Source organism: Patiria miniata, unplaced genomic scaffold (assembly GCF_015706575.1).
Source record: "Patiria miniata isolate m_02_andy unplaced genomic scaffold, ASM1570657v1 HiC_scaffold_22, whole genome shotgun sequence".
In the NCBI taxonomy this organism is placed as follows: domain Eukaryota; kingdom Metazoa; phylum Echinodermata; class Asteroidea; order Valvatida; family Asterinidae; genus Patiria; species Patiria miniata.
This window is the reverse complement of record NW_024037061.1, coordinates 783,545-806,437: the sequence shown is the minus strand read 5'-3', so window position 1 is coordinate 806,437 and position 22,893 is coordinate 783,545. Positions and strand designations below refer to the sequence as shown.

At 41.1% G+C, this 22,893-nt stretch overlaps 1 protein-coding gene across 3 annotated transcripts; it reads right to left on the bottom strand.

Moving 5' to 3' along the window:
- Positions 1-267: 267 nt before the first annotated feature.
- Positions 268-22,864, bottom strand: LOC119730813 (kinesin-like protein KIF25). 3 transcript variants are annotated; one of them, XM_038203845.1, is made up of 19 exons: positions 22,719-22,864; positions 21,707-21,803; positions 21,148-21,213; positions 20,698-20,820; positions 20,382-20,520; positions 19,668-19,771; positions 19,087-19,191; positions 18,780-18,847; positions 17,938-18,012; positions 16,210-16,362; positions 14,608-14,772; positions 13,921-14,126; positions 13,482-13,679; positions 12,708-12,863; positions 12,356-12,532; positions 11,767-11,835; positions 11,102-11,164; positions 9,177-9,296; positions 268-1,377 (listed from the first exon to the last, which is right to left on the bottom strand). In XM_038203845.1, exons 2-18 carry the CDS (start codon positions 21,782-21,784, stop codon positions 9,190-9,192), a joined length of 2,052 nt encoding a protein of 683 aa, XP_038059773.1. In that variant the 5' UTR covers positions 21,785-21,803; positions 22,719-22,864; the 3' UTR covers positions 268-1,377; positions 9,177-9,189. The 3 variants fall into 3 exon arrangements, with proteins under 3 accessions (XP_038059773.1, XP_038059772.1, XP_038059774.1); XM_038203844.1 differs by lacking the exon at positions 268-1,377 and having other exon boundaries at positions 8,716-9,296; XM_038203846.1 differs by lacking the exons at positions 268-1,377; positions 11,102-11,164 and having other exon boundaries at positions 8,716-9,296.
- Positions 22,865-22,893: the final 29 nt, after the last annotated feature.

Genomic DNA, 22,893 nt, shown 5'->3' with positions numbered 1-22,893 from the left:
ATGACTAGCGCCAACTGGTCAGGGCTGGATAAGAATGAGACAATTTAAGAGTGTATAGTTTTTTTTTACTCGCACTGTAGTGTCGAAGCAGGGAACAATTTGCTGAGGGTCACAGTGGGTTTTTGTCAATTTAAAAAAAAAAATCCTTCCAAAATTCTGAGATTGTTGCTCTAAACAATTTTTTTTTAAATGAAGCCATATTTTTGAGTGAATGTAATGACGCGATTTTTCTGGTACCAACACTTAGAAAACTCAATTTGTTTGAAGAAATTTAGTAACTTTACTTTTATCTCAAAATTGTAAAAATATAATTTTTGAGCTGTAGCAGTGTGTTAACTTGAGCAATAACTTTCAATTCTTGGCCCACTTTTACCCCCCCCCCCAGATCTACTTCCTCTAATTATCATCATGTAAGATTAGGCATGTAACTAGAAAGTCACAAAAAAAGGAAAAAATTCTAATCTTTCCACCACTTTGTACAGTGTTTCTGCATTTTCAATGACACACATGGGAGGTCAAAAAAGAGAAAATCAGCGGATCCGAGAAAAAGTTGCATTTCTTTAAGTTAAATGCAGACCGTGTATATGCTGAGCCATTGTGAGCCACATTTGGTGATTGAGCATTCTATTTCAAAGAGTAGTATTAAACTATCAGTACATCAACACAAGAAACAAGTTTCAATTCTGTATTTTTCTTTGCTATATACAGATGTGCCAAGGTTTATTTCTGTTTCTATATACATGTACAAAAAGTGGATCTATAAATGTACAGGTTTCATAAAAAGTATTATGCTATACAAAGTTATGTTCTATACATTCTGCTAACATAAGTTAATAGAAAAGCAAAATACACTTTCTTTTGCATAACTAATTAATTTCAAATTAGCTTGACTGTCAAGCATAGCAATGTTAGGCCATGGAAGAACATTTGCCCCCCCCCCAATCCTCAAGAAAAACTCATGATCATTCCCTCAATGTTAGTGTTAATTTAAACATTTCCACTGCTCCTAACAAATTTATACATAAGCGCATTGCTGCCACGTTCAAAAGAGTTTTGCGTACGTTCATTCAATGTCTGGAACATCTGTGCATCTGACGATTCACTTATGTTGACATTTACGTCAACTTGATAAGAAGTTAACACAAATCAAAAATCAGGCAAAAGCCAGGCAAATAAAACACTGTGTCTGGCAATTTTCTTCCAATCTCACTTTAGCACACTGTTTTTCGTGTAGTTTTCAGGCAATATGGCCCCACTGACTTTATCTACAAGAGTTAAAACTGATTGCCATCTGCAAAGCAATAGAGACTTACGGGATAACGGGGAAGCAAAGATCCAACAGGCCATGTGTTGGAAGAAATGGGTCTTGATGCCACCCTGAAATGCAGAGAGAAGATATGCCAAGACATCAGAGAGAGTGTGTGGCCAACCATCACACTTCTGAAAACAGGAAAAGCTGGTAATACTTGTAATAATTATAAGGTGCATCAAAGATTGCCAGTTATCAGTACCAGGAACGCTTTAATAAAAGGCGTTGGAGCCTTTTATTTTCTCAAAAGGCAAGTCAGCAATGGGAACCGGCAGAAGTTTAAAGTCGACGGAAATGGCACACGAGAAGAGCTCATAAAAAAATACAATTCCTAGTTTAATATTCAAGAAATAATCCCTGAACATGGCAACCCTTCCAAGACTCGAATATACATCACTATTCTTTATTTTGAATCCAAGTAGTTCATTTGCAGAAAATTATTCTGAAGTAAAAAAGCAGAGAGGAGAAGACATTAAAAGTGCTGGTTTTCAATTCATATAATGTCCTGGTTTCCCAGGACAAACCAAGTTTGTGAAGGTCATCATTCTTGGGCTTTCAGAACATCAAAACATGATACACACACGCTTAATTTAGAGTGCAATTGCCCAATCAAAGAGAACGTATGTTTTTACTCTCTAAATTGAAATGATATCACTGATATGTATTTATGGTTTTGTTCATTACAGCATCTGTGTGTCTGTCACTGCACTATGAGATGGTCCTGCACCTGTTTAAGTGTTGTCTGGTTCCATTCATAATTGGTGACATCAACACAGGTTGGTACTGGTTCATAGCAGGTAAAATTCACTTCATACACACGTGAATAATAAGAATGCTAATGAAAGATTGCCTATTTTGAGCTTAGTGAGACCATTCTCAGAATATGCTGCATCCGTATGGGACCTCACAACAAAGCAGAACGAAACTCACTTGAAAGTTCAACGTCAAGCAGCTAGAGTTTTGCACATGAAATTACCAAAGGGATACGGGAACTGTTACTAAACTTCTGGATGACTTGGGATGGGACACACTACAGAACAGAAGAAATCAACAGAAATTATGTATGCTCTACAAGATGAAAAATGGGTTGGTCGACATTCCACTTCACAACTATGTTCAGCCTAATACCAGAGATACAAGGGAAAAACCACCAAAAATACATTCAAGTCAGTCAAAAAGCCAGGGCCTTCCAAGATTCATTCTTCGTGTCAACTGCAAAAAAACAGTGGTTAATGTGAATCTTAAATATTCAATTATTATTATTATTCTGTTTGATAGGCAAAACGACTTCCTGACGTATGGCATCAAAAATGACCGGGGCCAAAAATAGTCTACTGGGATATACAAGAGAGCGCTTTCTCCCAAAAGCAACATCCAAATCCTCCATCCCTGTCATTCTGGATGATGCCGAACCTAGTGGCATCCGAGGTCTTACGACCAAGTATTTCAATGGCGGGGTTGATGCCACGTTCTGTTGCGTCAACACCAAAGTGCTGCCCTATCATTAGCGCAAACTGGTTTGCGCTTTCCCAACTGGCTGGATGTGAGCCGTGAGTTCACTCTTTGATGGTTGAATTAGCTTATAAATTTGCTTTGCTACAGATAGAAACCCGTACTACAATTGGGAGTTGTGGGTTTTGTTAAGTATTGTAGTATAAAGAGACCCCAAAATATTAACCTCAAACAATTAAATTGTTGACACAATAACTGAAAATGGCATACACACACACAAAAATACTTATAAACAATGTGGAAAGCAACTTTCAAGTTTAAATTTTGGGGTTGGGTTGCATTAAGAAGTAACCCGATCTCTAATTTTTGTTCAAAGGGGTACTGGATTTCCGTACTACATGTATGTGAAAATCACACCCCATGTTAAGATGTTCACAACCAGTATCCAACAGAGATTGGTTGGGTTACTTGATAAAAGATTGACCTCCTAACATTACTGTGTTACTTCCAGAGAAATGACTCGGGCAGTCATCATTCCGTTCATGAAAACACAAAGACGAAGAAACGAGGAGCAGTTCCTGGCAGAGAGCCGACGCCATGAGTTGGAAGATTCAGCAGTCCACTGCCTGCGTTCATGAAAACACAAAGAAGGAGGAATGAGGATCAGTTCCTGGCATAGAGCAGACACCATGAATTGGAAGATTCAGCAGTCCACTGCCTGCGTTCACGGAAACACAAAGAAGGAGGAATAAAGATCAGTTCCTGGCTGAGAGCCGACACCATGAATTGGAAGATTTAGCAGTCCACTGCTTGCCTCTTCAAATTTCAGTGGGCGCGGAACTACAGAAAGAGAAAAGTCCACATTTTGCAAAAGTGCAGGGTGGTGGTGGCCAGAAGCCTACATGTATCTCATCTGAGTGATGCAGAGACAGGCTCCCCCACCTATGGGATTCCTGTGTTTGTGGTACAGTTGGTAGAAACCTAACAGTCAAGAAACCTAGCCTAAGGCCAAACAAAATTTAATAAATGCTTTACAATCATGCAGTAATCTTGTATGCTTTTATTTCATTTCTCTGTTTAATAGATATGTTTTCTGGTCAGGATACCGAAGAAAAAGGTTGCGAAACTTAATTTCAAAACATTTTTAAGTCAACTTGAAGCAGACGACAAGGCAGTTGAATAATTGGGAAAAAAAATTCAACATTTCTTCAACTTAAATATTCAATTATTATTCTTCTTATTATTAGGCAAAACGACTTCCTGTCATATGGCGTCAAAAATGACTGGGGCAAAAAAAACGGTGTACTGGGATACACAAGAGAGCGCTTTCTGCCAAAAGCAACATCCAAGTCTTCCATCCCTGTCATTCTGGATGATGCTGGACCTAGTGGCATCCGAGGTCTTACGACCAAGTATTTCAATGGCGGGGTTGATGCCACTTGTTCTGTTGCACCAAAGTGCTGCCCTATCATTAGCGCAAAAATGATTTGCGCTTTCCAAACTGGCTGGATGTGAGCGGTGAGGTCGCCCTTTGATGGTTGAATTAGCTTATACATTCAGACATTTGCTTTGTCACAGATAGAAACCTGTACTACAATTAGGAGTTGTGGGTTTTGTTAAGTATCATAGTAAAAAAAATTTAAAAACCCAAAACAATTACATTGTTGACACAATAACTGAAAATGGAAAAAAAAAAAAAAAAAAAAAACACTTATAAAACAATGTGAAAAGCAACTTTCAAGTTTAAATTTTGGGGTTGGGTTGCATTAAGAAGTAACCTGATCCCTAATTTTTGTTCAAAGGGGTACTGGATTTCCGTACTATGTGAAAATCACACCCCATGTTAAGATGTTCACAACCAGTATCCAACAGAGATTGGTTGGGTTACTTGATAAAAGATTGACCTCCTGACATTACTGTTTTACTTCCAGAGAAATGACTCGGGCAGTCATCATTCCGTTCATGAAAACACAAAGACGAAGGAACAAGGTGCAGTTCCCGGCAGAGAGCAGACGCCATGAATTGGAAGATTCAGCAGTCCACTCCCCGCATTTATGAAAACACAAAGACGAAGGAATGAGGAACAGTTCCTGGCAGAGAGCAGATGCCATGAATTGGAAGATTCAGCAGTCCACTGCCTGCATTCATGAACACAAAGACGAAGGAATGAGGAACAGTTCCTGGCAGAGAGCAGATGCCATGAATTGGAAGATTCAGCAGTCCACTGCCTGCATTCATGAAAACACAAAGACGAAGGAATGAGGAACAGTTCCTGGCAGAGAGCCTATGCCATGAGTTAGAAGATCAAGCAGTCCACTGCCTGCCTCTTCTGATTTCAGTGGGCGTGGAACTGAAGAAAGAGAAGAGACACATCTCGCAAATGTGAGTTCCAGAGAGATGACTCGGGCAGTCATCATTCCGTTCATGAAAACACAAAGACGAAGGAACGAGGAGCTGTTCATGGCAGAAAGCAGACGCCATGAATTGGAAGATTCAGCAGTCCACTGCCTGTGTTCATGAAAACACAAAGACGAAGGAATGAGGAGCAGTTCATGGCAGAGAGCAGACGCCATGAATTGGAAGATTCAGCAGTCCACTGCCTGTGTTCATGAAAACACAAAGACGAAGGAATGAGGAGCAGTTCATGGCAGAAAGCAGACGCCATGAATTGGAAGATTCAGCAGTCCACTGCCTGTGTTCATGAAAACACAAAGACGAAGGAATGAGGAACAGTTCCTGGCAGAGAGCAGACGCCATGAATTGGAAGATTCAGCAGTCCACTGCCTGCGTTCATGAAAACACAAAGAAGGAGGAATGAGGATCAGTTCCTGGCATAGAGCAGACGCCATGAATTGGAAGATTCAGCAGTCCACTGCTTGCCTCTTTTGATTTCAGTGGGCGCGGAACTGAAGAAAGAGAAGAGACATATCTCGCAAATGTGAGTTCCAGAGAGATGACTCGGGCAGTCATCATTCCGTTCATGAAAACACAAAGACGAAGGAATGAGGAACAGTTCCTGGCAGAGAGCCTACGCCATGAGTTAGAAGATCAAGCAGTCCACTGCCTGCCGCTTCAAATTTCAGTGGGCGCGGAACTACAGAAAGAGAAAGTCCACATTTTGCAAAAGTGCAGGGTGCTGGTGGCCAGAAGCCTACATGTATCTCATCTGAGTGATGCAGAGACAGGCTCCCCCACCGATGGGATTCCCGTATTTGTGGTACAGTTGGTAGAAACCTAACAGTCAAGAAACCTAGCCTAAGGCCAAACAAAATTTAATAAATGCTTTACAATCATGCAGTAATCTTGTTTGCTTTTATTTCATTTCTCTGTTTAATAGATATGTTTTCTGGTCAGGATGCCGAAGAAAAAGGTTGCGAAACTTAATTTCAAAACATTTTTACGTCAACTTGAAGCAGACGACAAGGCAGTTGAACAATTGGGGAAAAAAAATCAACATTTCTTCAACTTTGTTTCGTTGGACGAGTACAGATGAACAGTTTGGAGTAGTGGTTTCGCCATTTGGTTTTCTTGAAGTTTGCCGAGTACAACGAGCCACTGAAAGCAGTGGCGTCTCTTCTTTTTTTGACGCTAATATATTCAGTGAAAGTCTTGGAGCAGATTCACAGCTGTGTCAATTTTTGTTAGCGGTGCGCACTTTGTCTTCAACTTCAACTTCCTCTTCCACATCAACCGAATCGCCGTTTTCCTCATCCTTACAACCGTCACTCCAAAGTTCATGCTCTTTAATCGCATCTAGTTTTCCTCCTGTAGATTCTTTTGATTTTTGTTTGGTTCCTCCATATTCTACATGCATTTCTTGTGAGGGTAACTTGGGACACAATCACGTCGATGCTATTAAGGTAAAGATAGTTAAATGGCTGCAGGAATGGCCGAAAATCTACGTTGCGATGCCACCACTGCAGCTTAATTTATAGATACGATTGCTATGGGAATGCAACCCTTGGTTTCAACCTGTACAAGGAACAAAGACAATTTGTGAAAGCGTCCAATACTCTCTACGTTGATAGGCAACTGTTGGAGCTACAGTGTAGCCTGGTGTGAGTCTATGACATGAATGTTATTGTTAAATCGCTTTTTACCACTGTTTATCATGTATTTGGGCGATCGCGTAGTGTAGGGCCCCTGTTCTGTTTTGATCAAATTAAAGTCTCCAATATGGGAAATGAAATCATAAGGACCTCGTAACTCAAGAAAAACAAACTTGAGTGAGAAGAACCGCAGATGCAATGAACAGGAAGAATGTCACACGTACGAAAGAGAGATTTAGTTGTACACATTTCACAATCCTACACAAAGAAGTCCTTGTACAGCCGCTTTGTGAGAGAGGTGTTGGAAAAGCTGACATAATTTCTCAGGAATACTTTACTAATATTTACATGGGCTGAACATCTACCAAATTCATGAATTTCATTGGGAATGGCTATCAACCTGTTTTAATCATCCAGGAAGGAACGGAGAGAATATCACACAGCAAGAGAACGGGCAAGGTACCATCCTGCCGACCAAACCACAATTATCACTTATGCTATGGACCAGTCCAAAACCAATGTGCCCCATCTAATCAGATGTGACAAGGCATCCGAACACTTGAGCAAACTCCCTGTACGTATAAATTTACTTTTATTCATTTGAGCTGCCAAAATGATTCAAGGTGTTACCATCAATGCTTGGAACGTCTGGGTGTGGTTAAATTACATTCCGTTCTTTATATTGCACCACTGAACTTTCTCTTTACATGAGCATTGATGCGTGCACTGATAAAAAAAAGCGTCACGAAAGCCAAGCATTTCATTTAGGCTTACACTTCAACGTTGAGTATCTTTCCAGGGCCAGAATACATGTATTACCTGTATTCATGTGAAGTTGAAAAAATTTCAGAAGATGTCTATCCAAGATGAGCTGCCGCAAGTGGGAAATGTGGACATTTTATTTCAGAATTTTCAGTAGTATTTCAATCAAAAGTTTGATTATATACTACAAATTAGAACAAAGATGAATCCTCGCAAAAAGAACTGAAAAATAAACTTGATCCTCAAGAGCTGTCCAAGCCCGGCAATATCGCACAGTTCGTTTTCTGTGGAAAAATTGAGATCGTATTCGATAAAGCTTGCACTTATCTAGAAATGTGACGTACAAAAGGCAATCGATGCGATCCAGCAAGGAGAAGAGCTAGAAGCAGAACATCTGGCTGGATGACGATCCAGCAATTGGAAAAAGGAGGCAAAAAAAACCACCAGACCGCTGACGAACAGTAGACAGTGCTGTTTTCTTTTAGGGGTGATGACTTTCGGCATTCAGATGCTTGTGTGGGTAATCTCAGGAGCATGGCAGCTCCAAACCACAGTGAAACTCTCCCAGGAAGAAAAGGCGAACATTTTCAATACCCTTAAATCTGAGGCCAGGGAAGCCACAACAATTGCTGATGGGTCAGCTACATGTAACTTGAAAATCGGGGCAACACATGTGTGTAAAATTTAAACAAATAATGACAATTAGGCCTGCCTCCCCATCTCCAGGCATTAAGAGGAAAGGGAAGATGTCCCATCAGGATTCCTCTTCCCTCATGCATCACAACTTGAACGTTTACTAAATTTACAAGACATCACTCAAGGTGGTAGAAGAGATTAGAGCGACAATAACGAGGGTTTTTTCCTTTTATATTGCCAACCTGTGAATCTTACATTATTGACTGTTCATCTTGCTTCAATTTGGTTAAATTTTTTTTAACGTGGCAGCAATGCGCTTCCTAAGATTTTTTTAATCATACCTTTGTAAATTATTTTTTTAAAACATAATGGACGGAATCCTAGATACAACTTTAAACCTAAAAATAAACTCTGCAAAAACAATATATCTTACATCTCTATATTAAAGCAATTCATCTCTTTTCTAAAAACAAAAATTGGTTCAAAACACATACTCAGGAAAATTGATTTTTTTTTTGTGGTCCCATAATTCAATTCCCCAGTTGCAAGTAGCAGCCGTCTTTCAATAAAATACAGATCATACGCTTCAAAATGATATGAAGACTTTAATTCCATAACGTGATAAATGCCATTTTGTTCCCTTTTAGAATGCCGCTCTCTCCTGGCTGACCCGAGTCAATTTTGACGGCTGTTATATGATTAAACACAATTTAAGAATACAAGTAAAGTAGAAATCTGAAGTATGGAAACAGCCGTTGTACTGTTCTTATTCTTTAAATTTTCAAAACCGTGCACATTTTTCACTTTTTTCAAATGGATATATCGCATTTTGAAAATAAACTAATGACCTGCTTTCATATTAATATTTCAGTTATTGATCTTAACGTAGCTCAGCGTCAATCACTGCAAAGAGCTTTCACGTAACGCTGTCCGCTCGGTGACTCGCTTTGACTACTCACTCCACTTACTTGGGTTACTCACTCATTTGTGAGAGCTGTCGCTCCTGTTGACCGCCGGCCGAAGCGGTCGTGGCGAGCGACGACCTGCGTTGAACTGGGCCAGGTGTGACTCCAAATTGGGCACGCTTCCTGTGAAGATGAAGATAGATTCAATCTCACGTTAAGAGTTGTTTACGTAGACAATTGGTACAGTGTGTTGACTATTTGTTGTCAATTAGTCTGAATCATTCAACTTGTGGTGCATTCCTCTCACGCTTACGTTGGCTAGGCCAGTGCAAATGTGCCAACCCCAACTGAAACAAAAACGCCATCACAACTGTTCGTCGTGTCCGTGCAACAAGGTCGTATCTCCTAAAATGGCGTGTGACGTCATCTACGTGAAGTGCGAATGTTTTCAATGTCAAAAGGTCGTATCTCGCTTAAAATAACCCGGATGTACACACAAAGTCAATGGACGTTGCAATTTGCGAGATACGACCTTGTTGCACGGAGCGTATTCGCGCCAGATACGACTTTGTTGCAGAATCGAGTTACGACCTTGCTGCAATGACGCCACGTGTTGTCAAAATAGCGGCGCCCAGCCCTACATGTGTCAGTGTTTGGATAGCAGTTTTTGAAATGCTTGAAAATTACTTGTGCCTAAAAGTGAAATTTTTAATACCAAACGATAAAATAAACTTGTTACAGGTTTTTGACGGACGTAGAAAATGGCAAATGTACTTCAGCTCCGACGGCTCACTGTGTGTGAGTCGACCATCTTGGAAACTCTTTAAAAATTGTGCTTGCAAAGTGTTGTGCATCTTTGTAGGGTAACTTCTACTTGTGACATGAGTGGCATTAAAACGTGTATCAGTACATACTGACAATAGTGTACATGCAAGTGCGTGAAGTTCCTAGTTGTCAAAAATATACACGTTGGGAGTCAGGTTGGCGCAGTGGTTACTTTTCTCGCCTTCCACCACTGTGACCCGGGTTCGATTCCTGCCCTGGTCCAAATGTGGATTGGGTTTTCAGTTACTACTTGATTCCGTGGGTTTTCCCTTGAATATTCTTCTGGGGTTTTCCCCCACCTCTAAAACTGTAATTTCTTCTCATTGTCTTCTTCTTACAAGTTTCTTCAGGCTTTCGAGCTACAGTGCGTGGGGCACTTTTGAGGAATCATTTGCTTCATTACCAGAAAGATTTAATTTAAATAAAATAAAACCATACATTTAAATTGGTTCCATGCATGCAGGGATAATGTATTAAGCAACAACAATCATTTGTTAACCCTCCTGCTATTTAAGCAGTCACAGACAGTCAAAATTTCCTTCCACTTTCCCTGCTATACTTTTAACAAAGGCTAGTCACCAGCAGTCAGATCATATGTCAAGCAAGCACCGTGACTAGTCAAACTGGGTCAACAGACAAAGCAGGCAAGTTGTGATCACAGCTGATTTATCACTCACCCAGAGTCAAAGCATAGCTGTATCAAGTTACTTAACCAGTCCAAGGCAGTCAATCCTGCTTTATGTGGGCTGGGAATTCTTAAGGGTTGAAAACAGTCACTTGATTGATTTTGACTGCAAGGACAACTTGGCACAGAAGGTATGTGTGCATATGGGAAGCTTAATCATAAATTTCCATTCATACATCTACAAAACTTTAATGGGTGCGCACAGCATATACCAGTGCAATGGCAGCATAGCGATCCAAGTCAGAGAAATAACAAATGCAAAACAACGACATAACAAATATCGAAAACCCAATTTGTATTAGTACAGTTTGCCGATAACAAGTAAATATTAGTGGGGCCAAAATAAAAAGTGAAAAAGTCAACACGTGTAAGTAATACTAAAATAAAACTGCGGTGAGTGCTTTGTGAATTATTATGTGTCAGAAAGCAGCTGTTTAGAGTGCAGTGCTGTGGGGTTATTTATCCAGGATTTGTTCACCTCTGTGGCGCATATGGGCTTCCTTAAGATGATGGGGCACAGGTAATAAGGATCCCGACGAGGCTGTCGATAGAAGACTTAGTGGGTTAGTGAAGAATTGATACACCGAAATTCAATCCACACATCTATGGGCTCGGTGCACCGACAACAGAGGGCGCTTTCCGACCACCTTTGAGAGCCACCCGAACGGGACATAACAAGTGCACATACCAGTTTGCGCGTTTATAGCACAAAGTATGCCTGACTAATTCTATTGAGTGTGCACAAAGCCTCTTCACGCGAGCGTCGGGCGTCGTCAGCAATGCGTTTGAATGTCTCTCCCAGTGGTCTCCCCCAACTCTCCCTTTCTTGCCGTTGAGGGGGTACTTGTGCACAGAGCCCAAAAGGACAGGGTTCTGGATCCTCGAAACTTCCAAGGGCTTTCCTACAAATCCTTCTCTCATTAACCCTAACCCTCCTCAATCCTCCAAAATCAACCCGGTGGTAATGGAGGATTTTGGAGGATTGAGGCTGTATGCCTTTGACGTGCCCGTTGATTTTGAAGGATGCGATTTAACATGAAATTGTAAGGTAAAATCCTGACGACTGAGGTTATCATAGATTGACAAGTTTAGTCATGTTTTTTTCTAAAAAGGATTCCCCCCCCCCCTCTTAGTTCTACTTACTGACTGCCAGGCTTGACCTGTGACCTCTGTTCCGTGCTATCGCTATCGGTGAAAGCTCACCCGACTGACCTACCAAAATGAGATAATTTACAGATATTTTACTCGTCTTTCTAAGGATTTTGACCTACCAAAGGTAAAAAATAAGAGACACAACCACTCAACATTATTGGGCAAGTTCGTGCAACAACCACTAGTCAACCAATGGTTGGCAGGTGTCAAACAGTGCGCATGCGCTGTAACATTAAAGTGCGAACGACTCTAGTCGAACCATTGTCAACTTATATGGCGGTCACGAGTATGTTTGGATTGTTGACGTTTTTGACCTGTTGAATGAACCGGAAGTTATCTCCGAGGCCCACCAGTGGGTAGTACAACTCGCTACGTTTATTTCGAAATCTGCGCTTAAGTATTGAAACGAGGCTGTTGATAACCAGCAATGCGACCAGGCGCAGTAGGCTGGTTCCAAATAGTCCACTAGCGTAGCCAACAATCGTCGACTAGACAGAGTTCAGGCTAATTTATTCGAACTATGGTCAACAATATTTCTTGCCTGAACTTGCCCATAGCTGTCCTGACATAATTGACTTACTGGAATGAGCTGTACTACCGCTGGATTGGCCACCACTACCGGTGGCCGTCCGCTTCTTGGTCTGTCCCCGTTGGACTTGCCTCGCCCGGGTGCCAAACCCCAGGCACTGCAGGGTCTCCGTGACGAAGGCTTGAGTTGGCGACACGCAGCAGAGTACCAACAACTTGGCATCGCCGCCTGAGCACAAATAGCAGAGGAGCGAGACATGGTCAGAAAACAGTGATCTACAAAAACAACTTTCTGTCTGTTCCCCCCCCCCCCCCACCTTAAAATTGTTGTGACGATGCCTGTGCAATCAGAGATGGGATATCCAAACTGTATGGGGAAGGAAAAATCGCACCCAGAGACCCACCTATAGAGTCTTGCAGCAGGTGGGTTAAACGGCTGTTCCTGTAAGGCACGTGAGACCTGCCTTCCGCCAGGGCAGCTAGGACATCCGAGAGAGCGGACAGGCTACGGTTGATGTGGGAAGTCTCACGTAACGCTGCCCCGGTTACTCCAGACATACCTAGAGAAATGATACCAGATCAGTGTGAGTTCCTTGAAAGATCTGATGAAGGTATATTGAAGGCAATGCTTTAGAATGCAATTTGGAAGTGGAAGGGCGGTTAAATACGTTTGAGCGTAGCAAAGTTTTTCATGTTTGAGGACCAAGTTTTACAGAAATGTGTGCAATTTGTGGAAATTTCCAATATAAAAGAACGTGATTCAACCAAGAATTTGAAGAAATAATTGGCCAAAGGTTCAGGTGCCAAAATATAATAAAAATAGTTATAAGAATTGATGGAAATGTAAGGAAATGCAGATTTTTTTGGGGGGGGGGGAAATAAGCTTTATCAGAAAAAAATCTCAGGAAAAGTTGTTCGTCAAAGGGAGTTTGGCATATTTTTTTTTTTGCGGGTGGGGGAAGGGGGGGGGGTAGGAAGACATGTGGGTGCCCCTATCCACCTTTGAATCATGTTTAATGAGGGCATTTAATAAGAGTAACACATACTGCAAAAGTAAGCAGCAGTAATGTGCAAGCAACACACACTGCATGCGAGTATTTGCCGTCACAGGAAAACATAACTGAACTGATCTGGAAAGGAAGCCTTTTCAAGACCATCGCCAATGTTCTGATGCTTACCAACGCATTCGCTGCCAGCTAAGTCCACCAGCTGGAGTTTGGTCTTGACCACCCCAGGCAGGCTAGGAGGAAAGAAGACCGGGGTACTGCTACCTGATTGGATCTGGAGCGGGGAGTTAGTGCCGCTAAGGCTCAGGGATTGGAAAGCTATGGCCGGGATGGACAGGTTACGACGCAAATTCCGCGCTGGAAAACTCCCTGTTATCAATTGAAAATAAAATATGGAGTAAGCTCCCAATAATCAGTGCAAGAAAATAACAATTATGAAAATTAATGAGGATTCTTCACAAAAATGATGTTTTTGTCATACGACTAAATCTAATGCGGAGCATTGCTTCAAATTGTTTCCCTGAAAACATTTTCCTGTAGACGCGATCATATAGACGAGGATATGGGACCGGCTAAAAACTGTACCAGCGTATATCCAATGTTAACGAACCTGGAGAAGGTAGTTCGGGCACCGGTGAGGCACTCCTAGAGGCATTAGGTGTGGTGGTCGGTACCCCCTGGGGAAAGGTAGACACGGTGAGTGTGACGATGAGGTGGGACCGGCTAGAGTGAGCGTGTACCAGTGTAGCGTCCTCGTGACGATGCTTCATTCCGTACTGCACCAGTTCTACGATCTCGGACGCGTTCTCCACTTGTCTAGAAAATAAACCTACATGAATTATGAAGTTGAACAAAGAAATTGACTGGCGCGGAGTTTGAACCTGCGACCTCCGGATTGCTGTTCTGGTACTCTACCAACTGAGCTATCCAGCCCTATGTTGGCAGTTCCCTAAATTTGTCAATGTCTTTGTTCAAGGGGAACTCGGTTGAAAGCCATGAACTCATGTATGCCATGTAGCCAGGGATCACGCACAAAGTCACGAAGCTAGCAATATTAGCAATGCTGCAAACCTGGGAAATAGCAAACGGGGATCAATCAAAGAGGATACGGCTTTTTTATTATAAACTGTCAAATTCCGCCTGTGGTTTAATTTGTAAAAAAAATTCTACTAGCAATATTTAGGTTTTGCTAGTGCTCAATTCAGCATCTCAACCAAATTTCAACCAAATAAGGACTTTTTAAAAAAAATATTCAGGAGAGACCTTATAGCTTGAGAAAGTGAAGACTTGATTTAACCTTTGGGTGAGTGACGGTATTTCCATGGAGCCATCGTCGCAGGTTCGTATGTTGAGTTTGACCACAGCTGCATCAGGCTCTAAGAGATCTCGGATATCATTGTTGTAGATTTCCACGACGGACACCTCGATGCTGTGACTGTTGGCTGGTTTTTCCGCTATCAACCTAAAAGTGACATTTAGAATGTTTGAAAATTACTTACGAATAGCGGCTTGTAGAGAATTCAAAGTGTAACCGGGGACAACAGGCTCTTCAAGTTGAGATGGAATAAATTCTGTTTTTATTTCCCATCAGTGGCAGCATGGCAGCAAAGCCCAGCCAGCGCTGAGAAAACTTTCTTAAAATCACAAGACTTTACAACATGTGTGTTCTTGTTGGTGGCTAATGCAAGACTGAACAAAGCTTATCTTCACCACAGGATGTTGGCCAGTGCCTCACATTCCTGGGCAGACCACATAGGGATTATGAATAAACAGAAGGGGGTGATAAAACAAAGTAACTACTGTAGAAAAGCTAGAGTCTATCTAATGAATAATAATGAGGTACATGAATTCAGACCTCCTGCCTGGAGTTGACTATTTTTCCATGAAACATGGAATGTGTGGCTGACCCACCCAGGGCCAAAGGACAGATTTTTCTCACAGAAAGATTAAGATCAATCAATGATAGGCAGAGACAGTGCTTGCTACAATCCTTGCTCTGTGCTACAATATACACACAATAGGCATAGGTCTATGGCCACATGGCCACCTTACAATGGAATATGAATAAGTAGTAAAAAGATCGAAGTTTCAGGACATAGATTGGCTCAACCAAATTGGTCTTCTACTTAAGTCTATTAATCTTGAAATTCATCATTTTCCAAATGCAATTGACATCCGGCCTGTATCCATACGATCATTACATTTTATTTTCAAGAGATATTCAAAGGCCAAAATGAAAAAAACAAACTTGATTTACATTGGTGTTCCAGCCAAATTAGTTTTAAAAAAGAGCTCAAGTACTGTTGTAGTTATTTCACCGTTCACACATGTCCATCACAAGTCAATCACAAAGTCCATCACATGTCCATCACATGTGCATCACGTCCATCACATGTGCATCACATGTCCATCCCAAGTCCATCCCAAGTCAATCACAAGTCCATCACATGTTCATCACATGTCCATCACATGTCCATCACATGTCCATCCCAAGTCAATTACAAGTCCATCACATGTCCATCACATGTCCATCACATGTCCATCCCAAGTCAATTACAAGTCCATCACATGTCCATCACATGTCCATCACATGTCCATCACAAGTCAATTACAAGTCCATCACATGTCCATCACATGTCCATCACATGTCCATCCCAAGTCAATCACAAGTCCATCACATGTCCATCACATGTCCATCACATGTCCATCCCAAGTCAATCACAAGTCCATCACATGTCCATCACATGTCCATCACATGTCCATCCCAAGTCCATCACAAGTCAGCCAGTCTCAAGTCAAGTCACAAGCTATTCATATTATTGGTTACACTTTCTAATTGGCCAATGAAAGAAGTGCATGTGGTTCATGAATATGTATGAGGTGTAATAGCTCCGCCTACTTGAACATTTCCACGGCAGCCCTTGGAACCACGCCATCCGATGCACGTATCTCTAATTCTTCATCTATCTGTAAGTCGGAGTAGTTGTCACCCAGCATGGTGTACGTCTTACCACTGCCTGTCTGCCCGTACGCCATGATGCAAACATTATAGCTAGGCAAATAAATAAATCAATGAAAGTCCAACATTTACTGTACGTTTCATTTTGTGACCTTGTACATTTTCTGGTTTTAAAGGATGAGGGTTTATCTATGTGTCAATTTAAACAAAATTTCTTGGTGTTGTCGAGTATTTTCTTTTCTATTCAACTGGAGCCATAAAGAGCAAACACGGCAATGGGTATTCTTCAGGGATGACAATTGTTTAAAATTGTAATGAAACAATAGAAATCTCCAAGCACTCAGAAGCATTAGCAAATCTACAATATGCCTAAACGGTACCGGTAATAAACAACATTTGCTTATCCTGTACTTTTCAGAAATGGACAATTTGGGGGTTAGCATTTTATAGCAAATATTGGTACACTGACCTGTTTAAAAGTTTTGTGTTTATAGACGCTGGAAAACAAAAAATAAAATGCTGTTCTTGTAGTCTGGTTCCCTGACCCTACTTCAGCTATACATGTTGGGGAGTTGTCAGGTCAGGGAACGTTCACAGATGTGTGACCCATTGCAAGCAAAATGTGGACCAACTAAATTTGGTATTAATTTGGAGGCACTATTTGAAAAGAAGGTCTGGGTTTTTTCCACTGATGGTCGGCTGACCATCGTTGGAAATTTATACAAAAATTCCAAAAATGACAGCACACCAGGTGCCATGATTTCACAGGATGCTTGAGATTATTATTTACTTACAGTCAAGTAAGGTATTTCAAAACAATTTGGTAGGTTTGTTTGTTTATGTTTGCAAATGTTGTATATTACCTTTTAACCCTTTCATTACCACATTGTTTATTGACTTGGCTCTCCCCAGGACCAAATTGTTTGCTCAGTCATGCGGAAATCACTAGAGCGTGAACAAAATGACCACAAGTCCAAAACTCACTTTTTTCAACCCAGATTTTCACTGCCAAGGAGCGATTTAAATCATAAGTGTTGTGTGTAACGTTTGTTCCTTGAGCCTTACTCTTTTATGTGATGTAAAAATGAAGTCCATGTGTGTAAATATAAGAAAGTTATGCCTGTTTGTTCATCTGGTTCCATTTATCAAACTGCAAGCCATTTTACCACATGACCAAATGGCACTCCATACATCAATTTGTGAGTGGATACTTCTAAAGCCCTTTTCTCATTTTTTTGTAATGGCAACACTATGAATAAACTACACCATTAGAACGATCCGAAAACACTCTTTAAGCTGGTATATGGTTGATGTATGGGCGGCCAACCATATCAACACGCCGCTTTTCTGAAAAGTAGTGAATATATCTGTGTTGAGGGTGTTTTGTGTGTGGTTTCCTGGTCGACTAAAGTCGCCCATGGGAACCAGCACGGGGGTTCTTCTTGTCGACAAAAGTCGCCCATGATAAGGAAAGGGTTAAGTTGGCGCAATTTAACTAACAGCCTTTGTAAAACTAACCCCAAAGAAACCAATGATTGCAATATTTTGGACTATGACATAATTACTCTTACATTTTAGAAATGGACAAGGTTTAAGCCAGCATCCACGGTAGAAATCTGTATCAGTGTCAAACTTAGAACTTGAAAGAAAGGATTTTTCTCATCTTACCCATCAAGGAGTGATGTCAACAACGGCTGAACTTCTTCAAAGACGTCAAACTGATTATCAAGAGGCCCATAAACACTGCATATCAAAAATCCATAAATAAACATTTTTTTCTCAATACATGAGACTGTTAAAATTCACTGGCCTAAATTCAAATCTGCAAGTAATGCCAGTGTTTTGTTACTTGAGTCTGAGTATAATCTGCATTTATCTGTTCATACTTCACACAGATTTTCCAGAGTTGATAATTTTATATGTGTTAAAATTTGTGCAAAAATTTACAGCTCGTATGTGTGTACTCGCTGTATTGTCAAAAATTAAAGTTTCTGAATTTGAACTAGCCTTAACCCTAATCTTCCCAAATCCTCCCAAATCCTCTTTGCAAAATGGAGGATTTTGCAGGATTGAGGCTATTTGACGAAAATGTGTGGCTGATTTTGGAGGATGCACTGTGTCAAGGCCTTGGGCCGGACCTTGTTTTGTTAATGCTCAGCCTAGCTAGGCACGAGATTATACTTGAAATCCTCCGCACTGCTTTAGGATGTTGCTGGCTCTGCCTCAACATATTGACAGTGATTGCTGGGGGATTTTGCAGGATTGAGGCGGTGGTCACCCCCCCAAGGACCACATTCAAGAAAAACGGAGGACTTTGCAGGATTGAGGCTGATTGCAATTATACATGACGACGGTTCAAGGATTTTGCAGGATTGAGGTTGCATCCTGGCAAAAATGCCCAGGAAATTAGGATTAACTTATTTATTGTTGAAGTGGCTAGAGCTGATTTGGAAAGGTTGGTCAGTTTTATTTTACACAATCACAAGAAGGAATAAAAAAAAATTACTTACTGCTCAAATTCAAACATTTTATTGGATGCCCCAATCCCTGGTTTGTTGTACTTGACAGCAAGATTCTCCTGGCAAAAACAAAAAGTGACAAAAACTCTCCCAGTGATAAGGTCAACCGGTGGTTTCCATATTTTTCTGAGAACATAGGCTTTCATTAACACCATTAAAATTGTTTTGATTCTCGTCAATTACCACAACAAAATACCCGCGACCGGCAGTTTGAAACCACCCACGTGACAGGCTCTCAACCAATTGGAATGAGTAAACTGTCCCAGATAATACTTATGAAGTTTTTATAAATACTTACATCGTCAATGATATGGACGACTTGATCAGTCATTATACCCGGTCCAGCGTCTCTCGACATGATGGGACGTGCCCTGCAGTGCACTCGAATGTTGCCACGGAGTTCCTTGTCAACAAAAATAAAAAACAATAGAACATTCTTTAACACATGAAAGAAACAACAACGGATAAACTGATGGCTAGTTAGATTCATCATTGACATTTTTTCAGTGTTCAAAATAAAAATGTAAATAAACGTGCATCCTTAAAATCTGCTGCCACAGTGTAAAACTGCTTTTACATGAGCAAATCCAGAATTGGGAACTTCGGCAGTGCTACCCGGAAAATTCCGGGCATCCCTCCCTCTTGCATTAACTTGAAAACAGCGCGCCTGAGGTATGCTGGGAATTTTGTGGGTAGCAGTGCCGACGTTCCCAAGACTGGTCTTGATTACCTTATTGAAAGATAAGCAGCGGCGGATTGACCGTGCTTGTCAAATAAGAAAATCCAGTCTTGAAACAAGACTAGTGTATGGTAAAAATTCAGTCTTAGCCTTATACATTCTCATCATTCTTTGAGAAATGATACAATTGATGGACTCACCACCAGCGTGTTATGTATTTCCTTTCTCCTCTTCTTCTCCTTAGTGAAACGCTGATCAGCAGTCTTGACCTCTTCCTCAAGCTCATACACTCGATCTCGCAAATCTGAAATGATTTGTGATAAAATCATTTTTCATTTTTTCCGTTGACTCTTGTAGTCTAGGCAAAATACTTTATTTTGTAAGTGAACGTAACACAAATCACAAAATTTTTTTTTTCACCAAAGTGCATTTCTATAAGGTCCCTGGAATGACATAATAAAAGACTTAAATAATCAAAGCCGTGGAAATATGCCTTATTTGCATAAATCGTTAATACCTGTCGTGTAATATATTTGTTCCCATATTTGGGTAGTTTTATTTTTTATTTTTATTTTCAAGTTTATTTTGGTGATTCTACTTACACATCCTTACTTCAATAATATTTTCTAAAGCACAGAAAGTGACTGCATAATTATGAGGATATAGTAACGATCCCAAATGACTACTATTATACCCTAAAGCTGCACGCATTTTTCTTGTCTCCAGATATCATTAAGTAGTCTTGTCAAACCTCAGTATTGATGAGCTTCAAATTCACCAAGTTGCATTAAAAAAAAACGAGGTGTCCGTAAATTGGGCTAAAAGAAGGTGAAGGGTTGCCTAACGTGGGAGACTTGAACAAGTTCAAGGACAAATTGTAAGACTTTTAGTTTGTCATTCTGTTTTTTGTTTACCCTGCATGTCCAGATTGTCTGTCAAGAGCGACTGAGTGAGTCTAGCTGCTTTCTCCTGAAGTAGGTCGAGGTCAAAGGTCACCTGGCTGGGCACGGACTCCACGAGGTCACGCAGCTGCTGCAGGTCATGCTTGCATTCCTGGCAGGAAAAAAAATTGAATAGGGGGTGAGTGGGGGGGCGTGAGGGAGGGGGGGGGGTTGAGTGGGGTGGTTAGTGGGGATGAGTTGGGTGGTGAGTAGGGGGATGAGTAGGGGGTGGGGGAGGGGGTTGAATGGGGGGGGGGGGAGCAGGGAAGTGGATGGTTGTCATACATACCTTTACTTTGTGATGCATATCAATGCAGGCGTGTCCAATACGTAGCTGGGAATCGTCTTCAGCCTCCATGACCCGTTTCATGTGACCCATTGCTTCCCGGGTGCTCCCCAACTCTCCTTGTAACTGCAAGACAGATAAACAACTGATGTGACTCAAATTAGGTTTTGCCCTTCACTGACGTATAAACACTGTATACTCAGTGTGTTACCTCCCGAGCGAAAGTTGGAAAAAAATCACTCGGGTGGGACTCAAACCCACGACCTCCTGCTTTCTAGTGCTGATGTCTTACCACTCGACTACCGAACTTGCAGGATCAGATGGCTGGTTCGAATCTGATGTACATAGCAGCGGTACCGCATTAACTATTAACAATTCAAGTCCATATTGCAACATTTGTTTGGGAAACAATAAACAGGGCTTGGTTTCTAACTGAAGGCTCCGTTAGCTCACCTGGGCAAGTCTCAGATACAGCATGGCATTCTCTGTCTCCAAGGCAACAATCCTTTCATCTTTTTGCTGCATATTTAATCAAGACAGATATGGTAAATGTGGCGTCATGTTGCATCATTCTTTCAAGATTAACTCTAGGATTTTATAACTTTTTGTACTTTTTTAAGAAATTCACTTTCGCACCTGTTTTTAGCAGTTTAAAAACATATACGTCTGTACAGATTTGTTCTGCTCTAAACTATACTTTTAACCATGTTTTAAATCAATATATAAATAGTATATAAATACGCTTCGTACAAGATGCACATTGACACTGACAATTAAAATGAACTGTTAAAATGCCATTTTGCAATATAATGCATCATCTTGCTCACAAGGCAAAAAGAACACGCGTTGCTAGACGTGAATGCATGACGATTTGCAAGCTTTAAAGTGTTCGTTTGACGATGCGTACACAGCAACGCATGTGAACTTGCCCCATTAGCAAGATGGCGCATATAACTGTGAAAATGCTGATTAAGAAACAATTGTCAATACAAAAAACAGCTACAAAACTAACCCTCAACTTGCGATCGCATTCCTTGATCTTGTCAGGAATGAAATGCGACAGATCCATAGGAGTTGGTTTATGAGGCATGATGGCTCACTACCGATGACTGAGAAAGAAAAACAAACAAAACTTAACCACCTTACAAACAATTTGCAAGAACGATGTCTTGACTATACCATACCAGGCAGAAAAGCCGGAAAGAATCCAGACGCTAGTTCAGTGGTTGTACAAAGTCTATGGAGAGTCAAGACATTTTCTAAGTAGGCCGATTTCCTCACAAAATTGGAACCGTTTCTCAGTCCCAGATTCGGGTCTTTTCAACTTTTTGGGGAAAGAATGTAGTATTTCAACGCCACTTCTGTGGTTGTGTACAAAGTCTATGGAGATTCGAGTGCATTTTCAAAGTATTTTCTAACACTACAGATTTTGTTTCTCGGCCCCAGATTTGTGTCTTTTCATTCAACATTTTTTTAATGACTGACCTTCAACATGTTCAATGAGATACAAATGAAATATATCAGATGATGGAAAAAATTAAAGTGGCGTCAGGATGCAACATTCTTTTTGAAGCAACTTACATTACAAACAAAAACAGTAGGCCCAGCACAGCAGTATGATCCTAGTACAAGTATTATTATCACTATCCTGCATAATGTGCGGATATTAATAAATCTTCCTCTCCTTGCAACATGTGCAATTTGCATTGTTTGTGGTAGGTCCCCGGCCCAGGCTATAAAGTGTACACAATATCAGTACACACAGCCACCCACTAGACAGCCAGTCCTCCACATGTTACCCGAGCTACCATGCCTTTCAAGTTGTACAGCAAACATGACCTACAAAACACACCGCGTCACCACGCGTCCCCGTGTGCAAATAGGGTATTCGTGCAAATACACAACCATTTTGTCAACACTGACATGATGTGTAATGCATAGCCGTCTATGATCCCAACTAAACTTTTTTAACAGTAATTTCCATTTTCCAGATTCCGTTTCTGGACGACTGAATCACTCCTCACCTTACTGTATATACATATCGACCCTTCAAGCCTAAGCCGTCATTATTACAACGCAGATCCAACCGATTAAATTCGACTTTTTCGGGGTTGTTTCGCCTCACGCCTTCGAACTTCCAACGCCACTCAAAACTGATCTCGCGCGCTGAACGGATTTCCGTCAATGGAGGGCGCCCTT